This window comes from Harmonia axyridis, chromosome 4, assembly GCF_914767665.1.
Source record: "Harmonia axyridis chromosome 4, icHarAxyr1.1, whole genome shotgun sequence".
Lineage (NCBI taxonomy): Eukaryota > Metazoa > Arthropoda > Insecta > Coleoptera > Coccinellidae > Harmonia > Harmonia axyridis.
The window spans coordinates 2,698,409-2,715,320 of record NC_059504.1 but is presented as its reverse complement, the minus strand read 5'-3'; the positions used below and the strand labels follow the sequence as shown (position 1 = coordinate 2,715,320).

Here is a 16,912-nt window from a genome sequence, read left to right as displayed (position 1 = left end):
GAAAACTACTCACTGGCGAATTCTTCAGTCTCTCGGCGCTCGGGGAATCCCCTTTATTTAATCTAAGCGCGCACGAGATTCCAGAGGTGACGGGTGTTTTTTTTCGAGGTATATAACTTTAATTTGATATTACTGTTCAAGATGACGACCGATTTAACAGCTGTCAAGTGATTTATTCTCAGTTTGGTTTGGCAATTCATCATAAATAGACTCACGCCTGAACAACGCTTGCAAATAGTGCAATTTCATTTCGAAAATAATGGTTCTGTGCGGAATACGTATCGCGCACTACGTCCATTTTATTTTGTTTAGCGATGAAGCACACAAAACTGCCGCATTTGGAGTGAAGCTAATCCTCAAGTGTTTGTCGAAACATCGTTACATCCAGAAAAACTGACTGTTTCGGAGCTTTATGGGCTGGTAGAATCATTGGTCCGTACTTCTTCAAAAACGATGATGGCCAGAACGTTACAACAATGGTGATCGGTATAGAGCCATGATTACTAAATTTTTCATTCCTGAATTGAACAACCATCATCATCATCATCATCATCATTTATTCACCATCAATTTAATTACATGGCAGGTCAAAAAACATATAAATAGTTCATAAAATTGAATTAATAAGTTATATATATATAAACAGAAATAAAATGGTAAAATCTACACACAAATAAGGTAAAGACCAATAAGGTAAAGACTAGTTAACACAACGTATACTCATTCAAACTTAATGTCCCAGAATTCTGCAAAACTATACACAGCATTCTCCACCAATGCACCCTTTATCCTCTTCCGAAATAAATGTCTTGGAAGTATCTGCAGTTTCGAGGGAAGTCTATTATAAAATTTAACCCCAAAATGGTTAGTACCTGTTTGGGTTTTTTTGAGTCGATGAAACTCAATGCTAAGTTCATTTCTGTGTCTTGTAGTATAGTGATGATGGTCGTTATTTTGTCTGAATTTACTTCTATTGTCGTAGACATGCAGTATACAGGTAAGTATATATACAGAGGTAACGGTGAGTATACCCAATGAACGGAACAACTCTCTGCACGATATCGTTCTCGGGACTCCAAAAATGGCTCTGACAGCTTCTTTTTGTTTCAAGAGAACACTCATCAATCCGGGACTATGACCCCATAATATTATGCCGTATGTTGCAGTTTGGTGGAAATTGGCATAATAGGTCAATACAGATATGTCCGAACCTGCAACCTCCCTCATCCTACGTATTGTGAAAATTGCCGTTGAAAGCCTTTTCAAGAGTGGTGTTGTATAGGTGTTCCAAGTAAGCCGGTTATCCAAAGTCATACCCAACACTTTGACAGACTGAGGACGTTCACTACCTGCTACTATCATACGGCAAGACTTATCCACATTGAGCTTCAATCCATTCGTGCTAAACCATTTTTCAGCACTGGCCAAGGTCTCGGCCCCTTTGATTTCAAGATCTGTTCTCCTAAACGAGTCATTCACAAAGCTCGCATCATCTGCATACATTGAGGTCAGGGAGCACGACACATTATTCGGTAAGTCGTTGACGTATATTAAAAACAGTAAGGGACCTAAAATAGATCCCTGCGGCACTCCATACTTCAAAATATTCACTTTCGATACCTCGTTGTTCCACGAGACCACCTGTGTCCTATTTTTCAGATATGACTCGAAAATAGCCAACGCTTTCCCTCTTACTCCATAAATTTCCATCTTTTGAAGAAGTATATCCCTTTCGACACTATCAAATGCCTTCGACAGGTCACATGTCAATACTTCAACTAATCTTCCTTCATCCACTGCCTCGACAATGTTTTCCATCAACGCAACCAGTGCTGTCATAGTTGATTTTCCAGATCTAAAACCATGTTGACTTTGATCGAGCACCCGAGACCTATCCAGAAACTCTAACAATCTTCGCTTCAATATTTCCTCTAATATCTTAGAAATGGTGGGCAGGATAGATATTGGTCTGTAATTTGTGCATTCGTCTTCATTGCCATTTTTATAGACGGGAATTACTCTTGCGAACTTAAGGACTTCAGGAAAAATCCCCTGCTCAAGACATTGATTGAACATATCACACATAACTTTAGCGATCCTTGGGTAGATTCTTTTCATCAGTACCACATTCATTCCGTAGATATCCTCAGTTTTTTTATTTTTGAATCTTTTGATAATCTGATTCAGCTCATCGATCGTTACTGGATAGTTGAACATTGAGCTCGAAGACACGGGTATCCTAGAAGGAGTTGTTCTCATCAAATTTATTGCCCCATCAGCAGAAGGTGTGCACTGCTTTGAAATCATCTGTCCTATGCTAGAAAAGAAATAATTTAGCTCATCTGGGGTTAATTTACTCTCGTCTTCTCTATTCAACTTTGATCTAGCAGTTTCTTGTTTTATAACTTTCCATATGGCTTTCGTTTTATCTTCTGATGAGTTTATATACTCTCGGTGAACTCTCTTCTTTTCAGATGTGTAACTTTCTCTCATACTGCGTTTCAACATTTCCAATAATTTTTTGGAGTACTCACTCTGGCGAACTTCATGAATTGTCAGCGCCGCATCTACCGCTTTCTTCAGAGCAACATTCGAAGCAGTTTTTTTGACACATTTCTCATCCCTTTTCACATTAACGGTGATCAAAGGAAAAGAAGTATCAAAGCATCCTTTCAATACTAAGTGAAATTCATCAAATGTTTCCTCTACACTTTCGAATTTAATAGAATCCCAGTCAATATCGTTCAGTTTCTCTTCGAATTTAGATATATTTTCTTCCGTTATTTTATATTTAGTTATATATTTTCTTTTTGTTACAGGTGTCTCATCAATCAATTTCAATTCCTGTACTGAATGATCCGATAAGTGTGGGTCGTATGTTCTACATTTGTAAGATTCCTTGTATATGTTCGTGAAAATGTTATCAATACAAGTTTCTGTATTTAAATTAATTCTGCTAGCCTCATTGAAAGCCGGAAACAAACCGTACGACTCGAACAACTCCAAGATTTCATTTGAATTCTTATTACTTTCCAGGAAATCAATATTGAAATCTCCTGCAACACAAATTTTCTCTAACGTTCCTTTCGTTATTTCATCCAAACATGAGGACAACCCTGATATAAATAAATCTAACTTGCCTGAAGGTGGTCTGTATAAGGTTACACTTACTAAATGTTTACTAGGAATTCTTATTGCGGATACCTCAAAATGATTTTCAATACTCATCTCTTTTATTCTCTGTAATTTATTATAATGTACAGTCTTTTTTATTAAAGTTGCTACCCCACCGTAGTTGCCACTCGAGCGCGAATAAGAGTCCGCAACTGTATAATTTGCAATATTGATGCGACCCAAAATATCCTCTGATGCCCAATGCTCAGTAACACAGCACAAATCATACTTATTATCATTGAGAAAACTCGAGAAATGATCAATTTTATTTTTTATGGATCGCAAGTTAATGTTCGCAATTGAAAATATTACTTTTTTCTGTAACATGATGTCTAGGAGCTGTGGTTTCAACAAGACGGCGCAACATGTCACACAGCTCGTGCCACAATCGATTTATTGAAAGACAAGTTTGGTGACCGCCTAATTTCACGTTTTGGACCTGTGAATTGGCCTCCAAGATCTTGTGATTTAACACCGCTAGACTACTTTCTGTGGGGCTATGTAAAGTCATTGGTCTATGCGGATAAGCCACAAACCCTTGACCATTTATAAGACAACATTCGCCGTGTTATTACCGATATACGGCCACAAATGTTGGAAAAAGTCATCGAAAATTGGACGTCCAGATTGGACTACATCTGAGCCAGCCGTGGCGGTCATATGCCAGAAATCATATTTAAAATGTAATGCCACAAGATTATCTTGCGGATAAATAAATTCATGTCAATCGAATAATCCATCGTTGTTTTATTGCAAATTAAAGTTCTATAGCTCTAAAAAAAACACCCTTTATGTATCAGAAATAATGAATCAAATATTTATTGAAATATGCAAGGTGTAAGAATTCATGACAATGTAGTCTATAATATTTTTGAGCATAGTAACTAGTCTCGCATACAATTACCATTGAATAATTTCGGGTATCTATATGTTAGCAAGAAGCGCTGGGGAAGAATTGCATAAGAAATAGGCGAAGCTTGGCTTTGAAGGAGGCTTCATTCAGAGACTCTCCTATAAATAATTGCGGAGTGAATGTTTCTAGCGTAATCATAGCGTATGCACTCGCGAAAGCAACACTTGTAAAAAGACATAATGAGACTATTGGTGAGTACCCATTTTTTTCATTCGAATTGAAACATTTCAAAAATTTCCCGCTTTGCACCTTCAAATTTTCCTAATCCGTTCGTGTTTTAATTGGAGAAAATAAAAAACCCCAAAAAGCTTGTTTGAAACTCAAGAATTTTTTAGTCTGAATATCCGAACCAAGAACTTCGAGAAAATCAAAATTGAAAATTATCATAAATGAAAAAAACTCAGCAACTTTTGTCCATTTTCAACGCGAAATAAGTCTACATAAGAAGAAAAATTAGAACAATAACAATGTGAAAACATTTCATGCTTATATGAGCATAAGTTTGCGAGAAATAATTTCTTTTGACATTGTATCCTTGATTTTTTGCCTTCAAATTGTGTATAGCAACCCAGTTTGTATAAAATTTTCTGCAAATATGCAAATATCAGTTTTTTTTTCATTCCAGTAAGTAAACTGTGAAAATTTCTGGAGATGTTAAAATATTTTTTTCTTAACCAATTTCATCTAAAAGGAAAAAAGCATCACGCGAAGTCAGCAGCTTTTTTGCGCTGTTCAAATTCGTATTCATTTAATTTTCTCCATGAAATTTCGAATGTAGATTTTTGCTCCAATATATCAATTGAGGCTGATGAAGAAGAAGAAGATACTCAATTAAAGATTATAGGGTTTCTAGTTCTCTAAAATCTGATGAACTCTAAATATTGCAAGATGATTCGCATTTACTTCTTCACAGATTCGATTCAATAATATCAATCCCTGTTCTCACTTTAGAATCTTGCGAAATCTTTTTTGTTAATTGAATGCCAAACAATAGATGATTGGTGAAAGTGCGACTCATTCATTTTGACCATGGAGAATAGAACATCAGATCAAAGACGTTTTGAATAACGCAATATTATTGATAGTAAACGAAAATATTGCATCTTGTATCTCACTTATGGTTACTCCCTCAATATTCAAAAGGAATATAGTTTACATCATAACTGTATCATAATCCTTGTTCTATGATCTGAAAAGATTGCCAAATCTAGAAATTAGAACACGCTGTATTTTAAAGGTTACTATAGGTAGCGAAAATAAGCCTATCTTTTTCATTAGAGGTTAATTCCTATCAGTGGTATCAAATTTTCATTTTTTCTAAAATCATAATTTCTGGATTTTCATTCAGCATTTTCGAAAAATTGAAAAATTTCGGATGTGCATGAGTCTTCTTTGATTCGCATCCATTTTGAAATGATCAATCGTTTGAACTGCAAAATAACCGTAACAACAATTTAGAAGAAACATCCTGATCTTCAAGTTCTTCTAGTTTAATGGATCAATTATATAGTTATATCTGATATACTATTTTTGTACTTTTGATCTCAATTCTTTGTTCTGCATCATTTTTTTTCGATTTTCCTATGGAGTTTTTCCTATTTTATATTCGCTTCCTGAATCGATCTTTTATATTTTCAATCTATCTAAAGGGTGTTTTTTTTAGAGCTATAGAACTTTAAATTGCAATAAAACAACGATGGATTATTCGATTGATATGAATTTTATTTATCCGCAAGATAATCTTGTGGCATTACATTTTAAATATGATTTCTGGCATATGGCCGCCACGGCTGGCTCGGATGTAGTCCAATCTGGACGTCCAATTTTCGATGACTTTTTCCAACATTTGTGGTCGTATATCGGCAATACCACGGCGAATGTTGTCTTCCAAATGGTCAAGGGTTTGTGGCTCATCCGCATAGACGACCAATGACTTTACATAGCCCCACAGAAAGTAGTCTAGCGGTGTTAAATCACAAGATCTTGGAGGCCAATTCACAGGTCCAAACGTGAAATTAGGCGGTCACCAAACGTGTCTTTCAATAAATCGATTGTGGCACGAGCTGTGTGACATGTTGCGCCGTCTTGTTAGAACCACAGCTCCTGGACATCATGGTTGTTCAATTCAGAAATGAAAAAGTTAGTAATCATGGCTCTATACCGATCACCATTGACTGTAACGTTCTGGCCATCATCGTTTTTGAAGAAGTACGGACCAATGATTCCACCAGCCCATAAAGCGCACCAAACAGTCAGTTTTTCTGGTTGTAACGGTGTTTCGACATACACTTGAGGATTAGCTTCACTCCAAATGCGGCAGTTTTGTTTGTTGACATAGCCATTCAACCAGAAGTGCACTTCATCGCTAAACAAAATAAAATGGACGTAGTGCGCGATACGTATCCCGCACAGAACCATTATTTTCGAAATAAAATTGCACTATTTGCAAGCGTTGTTCAGGCGTGAGGCTATTCATGATGAATTGCCAAACCAAACTGAGAATAAACCACTTGACAGCTGTAGAATCGGTCGCCATCTTGAACAGTAATGCCAACTTAAAGTTATATACCTCGAAAAAAAACACCCGTTATAACAACCAAAGTAATTGGAAAATTTCTTTGCAGATCGCATCAGTTTGTTTCTTGGCTATTGCCAAAGCCGCCCAGCTTACCGGAAATGAACAAATTCCAATCCTCAGCCAAAACCAAGAAGTGAACTACGACGGATCCTTCAGATCTTCTTACGAAACTGGCAATGGCATCTCAGCATCCGAAGAAGGTGTCCTGAAGAACGCTGGAAACAAAGATGCTGAAGCCGAAGAAGTCCGTGGACAGGTCCAATACACAGCTCCTGATGGATCTCCAATTGTACTCCAATATATCGCTAATGAAAATGGTTTCCAACCTCAGGGTGCTCATCTTCCAACTCCACCACCAATCCCAGAAGCTATCCTCAGGTCTTTGGAATTCAACGAGAGGAATCCAGACCCAGATGCAAACAAATACCAATAAATCGTTTGGTTGAGTGGTTGTAAGACATAGTCATTTATCAATTATTTATTGATAGCATCTAGATCATCAAAATGCCGCTGTAATATATTTCTTCAACAGTTATCATTGATTTTCCACTGAACTGTATCATTATTCATGTTATTGTGATAGTCACCTAAGTTTAGAGTGATTTCCTATAAATAAATGTTATTCTGATTGAAAACTATTCCATTCTCTATGTAGACCTGCTAGGGGTAGTATTTTTGGGGCAGCAGAACCACCTCTCCAGAAAAAAAATACCAACAATTCAGAGAAAGTTTGACAATGGAAAAAAAATTATGTCCCTAGTGGATTTTCTTTCTTATTTATAACCCAGGCTGGGCAACCCCAAAGAAATTCTTTCTATACATATATTGAAGTTGCCTATCTATGGAATAAATGATACTGAGTTACCCAGTATCATTATAGAAATATATCTATATATACACTGTGTCCGTAAAGTATGGAACAAATTTATTTTTAGCTAAACAGACCATTTTGAGAAATAATCCTGAAACACGTCGATTTTTATTTTTATTTACCGTATTTTAAAATAATAATCCAATATACAGGGTGAATTACTTTCGAGTAATGACGTCACCTTCATTTTTTTTTAATGGAACACCCCCATTTTGTCTCAATTTTCCGATTACTCTAGCTGAGTTGATTCCAAAAATGTATCACATGTTGATTCCAATTGGTACAGGGTGGACAAAAATACAATAGCTTTGTGTGTGCTCATAAAGTAACGCGTAACATTATTTATTAGTTAAATTAACAATATTATCGAAAATACTTATTGTCTAGCGGCGATTGGTTTGAATGTAACACCCTGTAGTTTGTTAAATTTTCAGATTGATAAAAATGAGCTGTTTCAAAATATGTTTGGTACTTGTGGTCTTGCAGACAGAATATGAAAAAAATTATTTCTTATTTTTATACATTTTTATTAATCTAAAAATGTAGAAAACTACAGGGTGTGACATTCAAACCAATTGCCGCTAGACAATAAGTATTTTTGATAATATTGTTAATTTAACTAATAATGAATGTTACGCGTTACTTTATGAGCACACACACAAAACTATTGTGTTTTTGTTCACCCTGTACCAATTGGAATCAACATGTGATACACTTTTGGAATCAGCTCAGCTAGAGTAATCGGAAAATTGAGACAAAATGGGGGTGTTCCATTTAAGAAAAATGACGGTGACGTCATTACTCGAAAGTAATTTACCCTGTATATTATTATTTTAAAACACTGTGAATTAAAATGAAAAATCAACGTGGTTCAGGATTATTTCTCAAAATGGTCTGTCCAGCTAAAAATGAATTTGTTCCATACTTTACGGACACAGTGTATATATAGATATATTTCTATAATGATGCTGGGTAACCCAGCATCATTTATTCCATAGATCGGCAACATCAATAGGTATAGAAAGAATTTCTTTGGGGTTGTTTCTCAAAGATAACGATGAAATTCTAATTTTATTACCACCAGATAGTTTAACACCATGATACAAAAAAATATTATGATTTATTTAAGAAGTAGGTACAATAGGGAGTTAGTTTTGAATGCGATATTGAGAATGTTAAAGATATCCTGGAAATATCTGGAAGGAAACAATTATTTTCCGAATTTAAGAAGGAATTTTTGTTATTTACTTTCAATTCAGTCACTAACGCTCTTACAATTGTTTCATTTAAAATGCAAATACTACAAAATCAACGATAACATTTTAATTTACAAGGTATAGGTATTTAACAAGGTAGGTATATTAGATTTTATATACACAACAAAATTTCAAAGTCTATGAACTAGTTAAAAAAAATTCCTTTATATTACTTAAATTAAGGCGTCCCCAAAATTTCAATTAGAAGACCTCTATGAGACCTCCCAGAAGCTTTTCGTTTCAAGATAACCGGTTCTTTTCGTAAGTAGGTTCATCTCAGAATCAACCCTTACAAGTACTCATTATTTTCATCCACAATTTCTCTCATTACGAAGACAATTCACTTTCTTCACTCTCTATCCAAGAATCATCAGAATCTTCATCATCCGATGACATATGGCGTATTTTTAACTCATTCATCTTCGACAAAGATCGCCAGACTTTTATTACACCATCATCAGAAATACTGACCATCATCTCTGGGTCTTTAGGATTGAAGGCAGCTCCATTTGTTATATCCTTGTGGTTAAGTTTCGCCAGGCAGATACCGTAATGCCTATCCCAAACGTAGAGGTTAGGTCCATCCCCGGTGCTGAAAGAAAAAAAAACGTTTTTTTTATGATTTTTTCCATTCGCGGTAGGCCATGAACTTCTGGCTTATATCATACTTCAAACCTGGGGTCAAGTCAATAAAATGCACTTGCTTCTGAAATGTTTGTTGTTTTTGAATAAGAGAATTATTAGGCCGATTGAAAAGTCTTCGGTCACAATCGATCAAAAGCAACAGCGTGTTAATGATTCTGAGCAGTGTTTGAAGCTGTTTAAGAGCAATAAACCTGAATTTTTGCGTCGATATGTGACAATGGATGAAACGTGGCTCCATCATTTCACTGCGGAGATCAATCGACAATCATCTGAGTGGACTGCACACGATGAACCGAATCCAAAGCGTGGAGAAACACAACAGTCAGCTGGCAAAGTTATGGCATCAGTATTCTGGGATGCGCAAGGTGAAATATTCATTGATTACCTCCGAAAAGGTCAACAGAGATTATTATATAGCGTTATTGGATCGTTAAAAGGATGAAATCGTTAAAAAACGGCTCCATTTGAAGAAAAAAAGTGCAGTTTCATCAAGTCAATGCGCCGTGTCACAAATCAATGAAAACAATGGCAAAATTGCGTGAATTGGGCTTCGAATTGCTTCTACATCCACCGTATTCGCCAGATCTGGCCCCCAGCAACTTTTTTCTGTTCTCAGACCTCAAAAGATTGCTCGCTGGAAATTTAGCTCCAATGAAGTAATCGCCGAAACTGAGGCCTATTTTGAAGCGAAAAACAAATCGTACTACAAAAATGGTATCGAAAAGTTGGAAGATCGCTATAATCTCTGTATCTCCCTCGAAGGCAACTTTGTGGAATAATAAAATCGAATTTTGTCAAAAAAATGTGTTTTACTATGGTAGACCGGGGACTTTTCAATTGGCAACTCATAATCGCTTCCGCCTTTGTTCAAAAATAGCTGTCAAAATACTCTTCCTAACATGATGGTAGGCATAACACGAATGGGCTTGTCATGATCTCTGTCTGTATGTCAAAAAACGAAAAGACAAGAATTCTTACCTCACTATTAATTCGTTTGTTACATCCATGTATACGAAATAATAGTCTGCTTCCATACTATATGCTGCATTACTTTCAGCGCTTACACCAACAACTTCCAAGGTTACCATGTCTATAACATTGAGAGCTATGTCACTCTGGACTTTTGGCGATGGATCCACAACATCTTCGAAGTTATAGGTTTCCCATTCTGGCCATCGTCTAATGGTGACAAAGAGAAATCTGAAATTAAATATTATAAGGCTACTAAACAAGTCCACAACAAAAAAAAAAGAGTGCAACTGGAATCCACGTGGAGAAGAAAAGCAGTTTAAAATGGAAGGAAAAATAATGTACTTCTTCCATCAAAACATCGATTCATTAAGAGCAGAATTTTATTCATATTTTACAGTTCATTTCACGGAAAGAAGAGTAAACTATTTTCTCTCAAAAATTTTCACTCACCTATGATCAGGACTAAGGCGCATTCCCAGAATATGACCGTGTAAATCGATCAAATGATCAGGAGTATCAAATTTTTCTGCGATAGAATCTACGTCGTTCCAAAAGATATTTTCTACACCGCTATCCAACAGTCTCTTCCTCTCATCATATAGCATTTGACGTTCTTTCAAAGACGGCCCTGGATCAATACGATCAGGAAATTTGAAGGACCGTATTCTTTTGAATCCTGCAACAAAATAAAATTATTCTTCTCCATAGAATCAAAGGTATTAATATTTATTTTCGTCATGAAAATATGATGAGGTGATTTTCAGGAATGTTTAATTTTCTCTCAAAATGTTATGATAACTGAAGTGATTACGAATGAGACAAGACTAAATTGCTATTCAGTGAAAAATTAACAGTATGTTTAAGTTTAAGCTACAAAGACTAAAAGGGACATAACCAGTTCTACTAACTTGTACAACTAACTTCTGACGAAGACTTGGACAGTCAGAATAATCAATATTGAACATCAACATCGGAACTACTAAAGGGTGTTTTTTTAGAGCTATAGAACTTTAAATTGCAATAAAACAACGATGGATTATTCGATTGACATGAATTTTATTTATCCGCAAGATAATCTTGTGGCATTACATTTTAAATATGATTTCTGGCATATGACCGCCACGGCTGGCTCGGATGTAGTCCAATCTGGACGTCCAATTTTCGATGACTTTTTCCAACATTTGTGGCCGTATATCGGCAATAACACGGCGAATGTTGTCTTCCATGGTCAAGGGTTTGTGGCATATCCGCATAGACCAATGACTTTATATAGCCTCACAGAAAGTAGTCTAGCGGTGTTAAATCACAAGATCTTGGAGGCCAATTCACAGGTCCAAAACGTGAAATTAGGCGGTCGCCAAACGTGTTTTTCAATAAATCGATTGTGGCACAAGCTGTGGGACATGTTGCGCCGTCTTGTTGGAACCACAGCTCCTGGACATCATGGTTGTTCAATTCAGGAATGAAAAAGTTAGTAATCATGGCTCTATACCGATCACCATTGACTGTAACGTTTTGGCCATCATCGTTTTTGAAGAAGTACGGACCAATGACTCCACCAGCCCATAAAGCGCACCAAACAGTCAGTTTTTCTGGATGTAACGGTGTTTCGACATACACTTGAGGATTAGCTTCACTCCAAATGCGGCAGTTTTGTTTGTTGACGTAGCCATTCAACCAGAAGTGCGCTTCATCGTTAAACAAAATAAAATGGACGTAGTGCGCGATACGTATTCCGCACAAGACCATTATTTTCTCAATAAAATTGCACTATTTGCAAGCGTTGTTCAGGCGTGAGTCTATTCATGATGAATTGCCAAACCAAACTGAGAATAAATCACTTAACAGCTGTTAAATCGGTCGCCATATTGAACACTAATGCCAACTTAAAGTTATATACCTCGAGAAAAAACACCCGTTACAATCAGTGAAGCTTTGACCCCTGTTTTGAAAATTCTGTTTTGAAAATTCTGAAAAAAGAAGGTAATCACCTCTTATAATTACCTATTTCATGAGGTATAAAGGTATTACTTCCAGTAACAAAAATCAGGTATTTATCTCCAGTATCTGCTACTTGTTCCGACATAGAAGAGGTTTCAGAGATATTCTCATCGTCTTCTTCTTCAAAATATTCATCTATTCGAAAGAGTGTATTATTTTCATATTCTCGGTAACGTTTATTATAATAGAGGGTATGATCATCGACTGATCCTCCCAATTGGTCCATTTTGAAACTGAAAAATACACATTAGTCATAAGACTGAAGCCAAATTGCTATAAATAGGCCTTCTGCATGAGAATAGATCATCCTTAAAGTTATTGAAATACTACAATCTAGATCAAATCACAATTACAAATCAGTGATTTGAAAAAAGGGATATCTGTAATTTCATATTGGTCTGAGTAGTGGAGTTCCCTCTTAACCGTCTTCAATCTCTACCAAGAATGGTAAAACATATGTCACTCACCTAGATTTATCAAAATAACTCTTGACTTCTTCCGAATCTAAAGGGTCGTCCAATACTACATCTCGAAGACATTTTGCTATCAAAAGTGATGTTACACAACTTCTATTCGTATTATAAAACTTGAAGAGTCCATGTGTGATTGGAATGTGTTCTGATGATGTTTCTTGAGAGGCTCTATTCATGTAAATGAGGGAAGATGTGACGAAGCCTCCTAGCCAAAATCTGTTTCCAGACAGTAGGAACGAATCGTTGTACCAGGTTCCAAAAAGTGAGTACGGAGTATTATCCACTCTGCATTTCATTTTCAATATGCCAGAGTCGGCAGCTAGAAAATCTGTGAAACATATAAGCAAGATGTAAGAAAGCTACTAGGTCTGAATACGTCTTACATGCAATAATAATCAACATGTTTATTCAATCTATATCTGAAAAATAAAGAATCCTTCAGATAAATTTTTGGCGAGTTGTTCTCGAGCCAAATTATGAGGTGCGCCCCAGGAGTTTGTTGGTGTTTCGTCTCTGCCTAAAACACACCTCACACCCTCTCACACCATCGTGGAGAGGTGACCCTGTTGCGTTTCAAAATCCCTTTTAAATCTGCCGGAGCCGAAGTAGTGTGGCGCGAAAACCCATAATGCCATCTGTGAGCAGACAGAGTCACTACAAATTGAAAGTTACCTTCAACATAAAAAACGATTATTTCTCCTGCTGTACTTGTTTCTGGACCCATCACAATTCCAGATACTAACAACAGGGAATCGGATTCATTGAATTCGCTGTAATGAGCACATCTCCAGTTGAAACTTGTCATGTCAAGGGAATCTTTCAATTCAGCTGGATATGAGGAACTCCAGATCTAAAATTTCATAGATATTATGATCACTTCTTGAATTAATTTTTTTTACATCATCATTAGAATTAGGGTGAATATCAAAAAAGAAGATATGTAGGGTGATTTAGGTTAATCAAAAAAACTCGAAAAAAAAATTTGTTTCCGTGGCATAACTCTGGAAAATCATTGCAGTTGCCTAGCTTAAGATATTCCTCTATACAGGGTGAGTCAATAGTGCTCGATCAGTCTCGAAAATTTTGGGCTAGGAGAATGATTCAAATTTTAACAAAGTCGACAGCACTCAGCGCATAAGCTTATATTATTTTTGACTCTACAGACTGGTCCGAAAGTGGTAAAACACGATATCACCCTGTTTTTTAAATGAGACTGTCCAATTTTCATATAATACGTTTTGTAGAGTTTACACTATTTCTTTTTGTTGTCATATCAGTAGGTATATTTTTGTGCTACCTACTGATAAATATTTTTTCTGCTAACAGAATTGGGTCAGAAAAATAATTCTTTCTGATTGAAACAAGGTTCTTTGTATACGACTAACCTTTTACTCACCATTACTATACAATCCCTAGAACATGTGACAAAATATTGCCCATTATGGGAAAATGTAATATGGAGTACTTGATCAAAATGCTCACGAATAACTTCAGTTTGAATAACTGGAATATTATAATGTAATCTCTTGAATTCCTGATACCACGATAAACCTAAAATAATTGATTTTTTATTCACTAAGAGAAATCATAAATTTAAAGAATTAAAACTTTATAGTATCTCAGAAATAATATGTATAGGTATAACAAAGTTAATTTTTAAACAATGCCGCAACCTTTCAAGCAACAATATTCTATATAGATATTCTATAAATAAAAATAAAGTATTTGAATAATTGATTCATTCAATAAATAAGTCATTTAAACATTGATTTCCAGTATAGCAACATAGAAAGTGAAATTGACGAGAAAAATTGATGAAATAATTTGATGATACCCAAGTGATTTTTTTTAAGATAATCCTCAAAGAAGTTTGTGAAAATTCAATAATCTCGGTACTTTCGATTAACGCAATGCATTGAATCAACCTATCCAATATCCCTTCTAAAAATACTCAGTTGAACCTGACATTCAAACTTTAATAATATGTATTCACATTTAATGTTAATGTTTAATATTAAGACATGTTTTGAGAGCATTGTATTACACACAAATCTCAGTTTTACCTCTGTTATTTATTTTATTGTCGATCGGAAACTTTTTAAAAAATAGTCTCTTCCATAATCGTTCATCTCTGCTAACCTCAAACCAGTGACAGCAAACACTACCAAGCTTAACAACTTCTTGGTGGTTGAAATATCGAAAAATTTCGTAACACACTGTATAAGGTAAACATTCCCAACCCATAACGATATATGGGCCAGACAATTATTGACTTACAACGACTGATTTTTGTGTTGTGAAACTTGAGATTGCTATCAAACTTATTTCGAGAACGCCATAGATATGAATCCTGACTCTCAAATTAACTATTTATATCTTTGTCAATTGTAATAGGGAAGCCAAAGACGTTTTAGAAAAAATATTTCAAGAAGTACCAAATTGTATTCAATTTGTCAGTTCAGGGCTTTTTATAGTAAAAATGTAAAATAAGACAGTTTATATGAGGGTTTTCTGGTGTAAAAAAAAGTTGTCTCTAACATAGACGCCACTAGACTATACTATGGGTACCAGGGCACTGTGGGGTTGAAGGAAATGAGAAAGCGGATGAGCTTGCAAAAAGTGCATCAAGGTTAAGACCTGCTGGACCTGAGCCTTTCTGTGGGATAGGAAAAGACCAATACAAAGCTGCGGTCCAGCTATGGGAGTTGAACAGTAGGAAAATCCACTGGACTAACACTCCTAGACTTGCTCAGGCAAAGAAATTCGTGAAGTTTTCACCTACTTATACCAGAAAGCTCCTGAAGCTGTCGCGAGCAGAGCTTCGGGTGATGGTGGGACTGCTGACGGGGCACTGTCGGTACAAACATCATTTGTACCGTATGGGTAAGTCAGCAGACGAGATTTGCAGGCTCTGTGGATCGGAAGTAGAAACGGCTGAACACTTGATATGCAAGTGTCCAGAGCTGGCTGGCCTAAGAACCATTCACATGGGCAAGCCGGTCCTGGATGCCAGAGAGGTAATGGCCAAGGCCCCTAGGGAGGTTGTCAATTTTATTAACGTCATTGACGACCTCCCTGGGTTTCTATGAATGAGTAGGGTAGTGAACAAAAGATCTGCATGGTCGCAGTTCCCGGAAGGCTTACCGAAGCAAAACGACCCCAGTTCAAATAATAATAATAATAATAATAGACGCCACTAGCCAAACTGCTGCCCTATTCTGAAATTCAATTTGCTGCCCTAAAAGAAGTAAAGTCTACAAAATGCAAAAATTAATATTGGGTAACCGGGGCTTTCTATCGAGAGATGAAAAATGTTTCAACTGCCTGAACAGAGTGTATAAAAGACACAATAAATACTTTCCCCAGGACCAGGGAGAAGACTTAGTCTCGAATATGCGAACTCCGGATACCAGGCAACCTCTGGTTTTAATAATGCCCTCCTGAAGCATGAGAGGCTATGCTTCTGGTGATTGGAATTCCTTAGCTACTCATGGAACTTAATATTGTGGCGGCTTCTCATAAAGCTCCACATAGCAACAATAAACACCGCGCTCGGTAGCCTAGAGGTAAAGAGTGAAAAAACTCCCTCACCGACTTGCGACAAGGTGCCGGGTTCGAGTCCCGGCGGCTCCCGATAATAATAAATTTCCCAAGCGTCTGTGACACGGCACACACAAATATACCATAGTCACACTGATGAGTCCGGTGTGTGTGCCAGGGACGAAACGCATAAGTAGGCATATGTCAAATCCTACATTGGTGACCCCGACGTGATGGGAATGACCGTCTTAACGATGTGTCCTGGAAAGCAGACGGTTGATGCGTAGCTCCCATATATCTGCAATTTCCAACGAAACTCTAGACGCCCATTCCCATAACGTGCAATACGTGCTCCTTGGTCTGCCGCGGTATAGCGGACCTGAATAGGCGGCATTCATCGTCCGCACGATGCCGCGAGGTGCAGCTCTGATTAGGCGGCAATCACCCGGCTGTACCGATGACCTCGTAACACGCATAAGTTTCGTTCCT

General features: G+C 36.6%; 2 protein-coding genes across 2 annotated transcripts; one reads left to right on the top strand and one right to left on the bottom strand.

The window, feature by feature from the left end:
• The first annotated feature begins 4,124 nt into the window (after positions 1-4,124).
• On the top strand, positions 4,125-7,300 carry LOC123678992 (endocuticle structural glycoprotein SgAbd-2-like). The gene is made up of 2 exons (XM_045616297.1): positions 4,125-4,278; positions 6,712-7,300. The coding sequence occupies exons 1-2, from the start codon at positions 4,267-4,269 to the stop codon at positions 7,096-7,098; spliced, it is 399 nt and encodes a 132-aa protein (XP_045472253.1). The 5' UTR covers positions 4,125-4,266; the 3' UTR covers positions 7,099-7,300.
• Positions 7,301-8,844: 1,544 nt separating this feature from the next.
• LOC123678991 (F-box/WD repeat-containing protein 5) lies at positions 8,845-15,319 on the bottom strand. The gene is made up of 8 exons (XM_045616295.1): positions 14,947-15,319; positions 14,280-14,434; positions 13,556-13,733; positions 12,878-13,211; positions 12,414-12,643; positions 10,860-11,085; positions 10,416-10,637; positions 8,845-9,384 (listed from the first exon to the last, which is right to left on the bottom strand). The coding sequence occupies exons 1-8, from the start codon at positions 15,125-15,127 to the stop codon at positions 9,120-9,122; spliced, it is 1,791 nt and encodes a 596-aa protein (XP_045472251.1). The 5' UTR covers positions 15,128-15,319; the 3' UTR covers positions 8,845-9,119.
• Positions 15,320-16,912: the final 1,593 nt, after the last annotated feature.